This window comes from Phacochoerus africanus, chromosome 11 (genome assembly GCF_016906955.1).
Source record: "Phacochoerus africanus isolate WHEZ1 chromosome 11, ROS_Pafr_v1, whole genome shotgun sequence".
In the NCBI taxonomy this organism is placed as follows: Eukaryota; Metazoa; Chordata; class Mammalia; order Artiodactyla; family Suidae; genus Phacochoerus; species Phacochoerus africanus.
In genome coordinates, this window is record NC_062554.1 from 86,443,774 (window position 1) to 86,450,354 (window position 6,581).

The following is a 6,581-nucleotide window of genomic DNA, read 5'->3' on the forward strand; positions in this document are numbered from 1 at the left end:
TAAGAAAGTTTGAAATCCACTAGGGTAAATTGCGTTAGGTTTTAAGGCCTGAGAATAGTTCATTCTCTGTGGCTTGATGCTCCACTCACAGGTCCACAGCTCCAGCCTCCAGCTAATGGGCCTATGACAGTGGCTTCATTAGCCTCTGGGTTCATAGCAGTGGCTTAGCCAGCCTCTACCCCATTCTCCATGATCCCACTGACCTCTGCACCACTTCTTGGCACTCTGTCCTTGGAATCAGTCTTTCTTCTTCTCAAAGGATGACACGTGTTTGCAGTTGAGTACCTCTATCAGCCTGTTTCCTACCTGTAGAACCCCTGAATCTATGTCTCAATTTTATTTTTTTATAAATTTTTAGAAATTCTCCATTACAATAATATAAAAGTTATTCCACATTTTCTTCTGGTGCTTCACAGTTTTGTTCTTTACAACCATTCCTCTGGAATTTATTTTTGTGCATCATTTAAAGATGAGAAAAAAAATGGTATCCCAGTTAATAGTCAGTCATCCAACATCACTGACTGATCAGTGCATTATTCCTATAATGGCATGAAATGCAGTTTTACCATTTATATATGAGCTGGTATGTAGTATGATTGACTGTATAAAATAGTTTTTACCCAAAAAACATAAGCACATTATAGCTTTCAGCTAGGGAAACTGCTACTTTGATAACCATGGGATAAATATATTCTACAGTGTGTGTTATTTGCTATGCTATGGCCTCTTTCATCTATTTTGTATTCTGAGAACTGTTTCTCTAAAATGACTGCTTATATGTGTAAAAATAATATTGGCTAATGACTTCATATAAACAAGGTAATAATGTTATAAAATATTTGAAGTAGAAGTTTTAAAGAGGCTAGAGGTTCTTTCCAGGGTATAATCAAGGAAGCAGAAAGTTGGGATCATCAGAGAGCTAGATATTGATATATGAAAACTGAAATTAAGAAGCCCATTATAAGCATCACTGTCATCTAGTTGATCAACCACTGTATGAAGATACTAGGGGAAAAAATATGGCAGGAATCTCAACCCCCATTTCAGAGAATCTGAGTAGATTGCAGGAGTGGTTGCCAAGGCAAGGTATCAAGAAAGCATCTCCACAGGGACTTTGTAATAGTGATTCTCCTATAGAATTGATTCAGTCACACTCCTTTTTCCAGTAACACAGTCCCTCCATTAGATAGGGTATGCGTGTACTAAATTCCCGTAAAGTATACATAGGTCTGTTTCAGGAATCTAAATTCTGCAATATTAATTCATGTGTTCAATCTTGTTATCAACACAACAATGTTTCAACATATTTAGTACAAAAACATTTTCAAAAAAAATCTTGAATATTTTTGATTTCTTGTTTTTCTAGATCAACTTTAAGAAAAACTTATTAAGTTCTCTTTAAAAAAAACCCTCTTTGGATTTTTACTCGTTTTACACTGAGAAAATAATTTGAGGTGTCTCATACTGTTCATCTCCAGGTTCATAATATATTTATTCACATATTTTCTGTATTATTTAGTAATTTTTCTTCATATAAGTCTTACAGTTTAGGAGTTTATTACTGGTTATTTTGCAGATTTTATTGCTCTAGGTTGTGAAAATTTTTTTCAGTTATATTTTTCAATTATAACTTGTTGATATTTAGGAAAGGCAATTATTTTATGCATCAGATGTACAGTCACTTTACTGACCTCTTGTAAAAAGTATTTCTTTTGATTGATGGATTTTTTGTTGACAGTCATGCCATCTGCAAGTAATCACAGTTTTGCCTCTTTTTTCCCCCAGTATCTTTTCTTTTTCTTGACTTATTCCACTGGCTTGGAAATTTGCCTGATTTTAATGGGAACATTTTCAATGTTTCATCATTAAGTATATTTTTGTTAAGTCTCCAGGAAATTTTTTAAAAATCAGATCAAGCCAAGTTTCATTCTATTTCTATTTTACTGGGAGTTTTTTTAAATAATATATTTGGGATGATTGTAGTAAATCCACTTTATTACATATAGTCTCATAAATCCCTTTTAAAAATATATGGGTTTTTTTTTTTTTTTTTGTCTTCTTATGGTCGCACCCACAGCTAATGGAGGTTCCCAGCTTAAGGGTATAATTGGAGTTGCAGCTGCTGGCCTATGCCACAGCCACAGCACCACGGGATCTGAGCCACATCTGCGACTTACACCAAAGCTCATGGCAATGTCAAATTCTTAACCCACTTATTGAGGCCAGGGATTGAACCCACATCCCTTATGGATACCAGTCAGGTTCATTAACTCTGAGCCATGACATGAACTCCTATGATGATTTTTTATATTTTTAATACTATGAAAGTTTTCCATCATGCTGGAAAAATGTGAATTATCTGTTTTAGTTTCCATGTTCGGTATTAAATTGTGATATGGAGTTATTTAAATCCTATATTTTTTCTTGATTATTTATTTGAGTTTTGTTATATTTCCCTAAATTAATATAGATTATATATTTCTACTTATATTCTCACTGTTTTATTTTTCTTATCTTTCTTCTTATTCTTAATGTTGAATTGTTAGGTGCATAAAGCTTCCTAATCAGCAGAACACTTCTATGCTTTTACTTTGACTGGAAGTATCATTCTTAGTTTCTCTTTTCTAGCATTTACTTGGTATGTTTTTCATCATCCCTTTATTTATGTATTTATTTATTTGTTATTTAATTATTTATTTTTTTGTCTTTTTGCCTTTTCTAGGGCCGCTCCCACGGCATATGGAGGTTCCCAGGCTAGGGGTCTAATTGAAGCTGTAGACGCCGGCCTATGCCACAGCCACAGCAATGCAGGATCCAAGCCGCGTCTGCGACCTACACCACAGCTCACGGCAATGCCAGATCCTTAACCCACTGAGCGAGGCCATGGATCAAACCGGCAACCTCATGGTTCCTAGACGGATTCGTTAACTACTGAGCCACGACAGGAACACATCATCCTTTTATATCCAAATTTTTATTTAGATGTGTCTCTCATGAAGAGTATATCATTCTGATAATCTATCTCTTATAAGATTAACTTAATATATTGACTTTAGTTATATTTGGTATTTTTCATTTGATCTGTTTTCTTCCAATTTTCTGTCTTCAACTGAATTTGTTTACTTTGTTCATTGTGCCATCATGCCATTATAATGGCCATTATGCCATTTTTTTTTTCTGTCTAGGAGTTTGGAAGTAATTTATTACATTATTTTTTTCTCTGGTTTGTCCTTGAATTTTAGAAAACATATTTAAACTCAGTTTTGTTTTTTTTTTTCTATAATGTCAATCACTGGTATCAGTAATATCCTTTCCAAATTAAATAAGACAATTAATATATGTGGACTAATCCTAAACTCCCATCTTTTGTGGGTGTCATCAGGAACTTTACAGATCTTTAAATAATTTGCTTTACCTTGTGACTCAATTTTTATGTGAATTTTACTTTAATAACTGTGATAATATTCATAATAATTTTATGAAAAATATTTTCTATCACTTCTTTCTTTTCACTTGTACTTTACTTTTCACCCTTTCTTTGCATATCATAATCTCTTTTATTTCATGTGTTCTTAGTTACATATTTTTAATTTTTGGTATCCTCAAGTGATACTTTCAGGAAGCATTCATGGTGGTAAAGCTTCAGAGTCTTAATTTTGCCCTCAAATTTAAATGATAGTTTGGCAGAACACAGAAATTTAGGTTAAAAAAATATTCCATTAGAACTTCAAAAATATTGTTCCATTGTGCTTATTACCTGAGGGATCAAATGAGAAGTCTGATAACAATCTTAACATTCTTTAAAATTATCTTGTTTATGCTTTGCCTTCTAGAAACGTTTAGGGCCTGTCTTTTCTTGAAGATCAGAAATTTCATGATATATCTAAATGTGGATTTTATTTTTGTTTCATACATGAAGACATTTTGTTGGTTTTCACCCCAAGAGAGAATAACATAAAATTTTAAATATAAAGGTGCAGTCATCTGAGAGGCCAAACAAATGCAAAGAAGAAAGATTAAAATTAAATGCCTAAACAAAAGGCACTAAGCACCACCTAAAATCTACTACTATGGTTAAGTAGTAGGTTAAGATCAAGCTATAGCAAAAACATCTGGTGCAAATTTTAGAGATTACAGGAAGTGGACTTATTTTCCAGAAGACTAGTACACTGATCATTTGTATCCAACAGGATGTTTAGCCAGGAAAATGTCAAGATGGTTGGAAGTAAAGCTAAGTAAAAGAGAACAGGTACAATGGAGAATCTAAAATTCACAGCCTCTAATCAGATGTTGGCACATTTATCTTTTTCCTCTCAAAAAGCATTTGCTGCACTTTTGTTGCCTCATGAGCCTACCCAATGGATATTCAAGCTGAAAGGTGAAGCTCTTGCCTTGCAGGTGGCTCAGCAATCACATGAACTATATTTGGGTTGTGCAGGACTCTTGATGCAATTTAGCATAGATCTTGGGGAACTTGTGATAAATGGGGCAGGGGGTGTGGAATAGAGGGCATTTGAAGAGGTTCATGGATGGAGATATGGCGGTAATGGTGGAATGGGTTGGGTGCAGAGCTAGTTCTAAACAAAATAAACCCTGAAGCATTCACATGTGAAGTAGTCTAAGTTTCCCCCATTTACTTTCAAAAATCTCCCCACACCACCTTCAAAGTCCGAAATCAGTAGCTGAACTGTAGTTAAAGCTTCAAGGCTCACAAAATCATCAAAGCCATACTGAGACTACCCAGATAGAAAATCCCAACAATTAATTCTCTATCCCTCTCTCTCCAATCTAAAATAAAGACCTAATATACATGATGTGGGATGTAGAAAGCCACCCTGGAGAAAGCAAGGTCTTCTGCTGAACATTTCATTAAATAACAAAAGAAACCAATGATCAGGGTATATTTTTATTTTATCTTATTTAAAATACAATAACTCCAATATTACTCTATCATAATGGGACATGGCTGAACAGGTAGGAGACAGATTCCCCATTGTGAGTTCTTCTGATGGCTTCTGCAAGGATCATGGAGATGTCGATAACCTGTATTTTGGAGCAACGCTTCATCTTATCTTCCTGAGGTATGGTGTTGGTGACTACTACTGCTTCAAAGCATGCACTGTTGATGTGAGTAATGGCTGGACCAGAAAAGACTCCATGAGACAAGATTGCATAAACTCTGATGGCTCCAGCTGAGAGAAGTTTGTCAGCTGCATGGCAGATTGTGCCACAAGTGTCAGCTATGTCATCCACAAGGATAGCCACACGATCTTTCACATCTCCCACTAGCACCATTCGGTTTACTTCATTGGCCTTCTTTCTTTCTTTGTGAATCAAGGCAAAGTCCACATTCAATCTGTCTGCAATGGAAGTCACTCTCTTAGCTCCATCAGCATCTGGGGAGACAATTGTGCAATTCCTCCACTCAGAGATATTCTCCTTTATCCACTTCAGGACAGCTGGCTCTGCATACAAATTGTCTACTGGGATATCAAAAAAGCCCTGAATTTGAGAAGCATGTAGATCCATGGTGATGATGTGATCTGCTCCTGCTACAGACAGCATATTTGCAACAAGCTTGGCGGAGATTGGGGCCTGGTTCTTATCCTTCTTATCCTGCCGGGCATACGGGAAGCAGGGGATGACTGCAGTTACCCGACTGGCTGAAGCAGTCTTGCAGGCATTAATCATGATCAAAAGCTCCATCAGATTGTCGTTGATTTCACCACAACCACTCTGCATTATGTAGACATCCTCTCCTCGCACACTCTCACCAATTTCCACACAGGTCTCCTGGTTGCTGAATTTCTTCGTCACCACCTTGCCCAGCTTCAAACCCAGACGGCCAGCAATTTTCTGGGATAAATCCTGGTGGGAGCTGCCGCTGAAGATTTTGATATTTGGCATTTTGGTCAACTGCCTTAGACTCTCTTAAGTCCAGTGTCACCCAGCTGCTGCCTTGGGAATGGAAGTCAGCCCAGAAACTACTCTAAGCGTTATCCCAGACGCTCCACAGCACGGACTCTTAACTAACGGCTTCCTGTTGTTATTCTGCTTTCACAGTTCCTTCCGGCAGCGCGCAGCTCTAAGCTGCCCCAGGTCTTCAAATAAGTTCCTGCTTGTCACACATTCCACACTTCTACACTGAAGTCAAAATATTTTTTCAGTTTATGGATTTTTTTCCCCCTTCTATTAGTGCCTGTACTAGTTTTCAAAGGCTGCTTGAAGAAATTTGAATACGTGAAAGTGTAGTATTTCTGCAAGTCAGAAGACAGAAGTTTGAAAGGTAAGTTTCGGACTGGAGGAAGTGTTTAAAACGTGTTTTTGAAAGAGTCCTTCTAATTGAGTGAGAAAAAGATAACCAAAAAGAAGTTTGAAAATGGTATAAATATGTAATTCATAGGGAAAATAAGTAGAAATAAACATTGAAAAAATGCTAGTAATCGAGAAAAATGTCAATTATTTTCACACACCAAGAAGGCCAAAATTACAAGATAGATAACTCCTTATATTCTAATGAAATGTGTAATGTGTAGATTTTGCAAGGAAAATTAACCTTTGACTCACTGTGTTTAGCTTTA

The 6,581-nt window shown here is 36.2% G+C and overlaps 1 protein-coding gene across 1 annotated transcript; it reads right to left on the reverse strand.

Moving 5' to 3' along the window:
* Positions 1–4,904: 4,904 nt before the first annotated feature.
* Positions 4,905–6,008, reverse strand: PRPS1L1 (phosphoribosyl pyrophosphate synthetase 1 like 1). Its single transcript, XM_047752987.1, has one exon. It carries the CDS (start codon positions 5,905–5,907, stop codon positions 4,951–4,953), a length of 957 nt encoding a protein of 318 aa, XP_047608943.1. The 5' UTR covers positions 5,908–6,008; the 3' UTR covers positions 4,905–4,950.
* Positions 6,009–6,581: the final 573 nt, after the last annotated feature.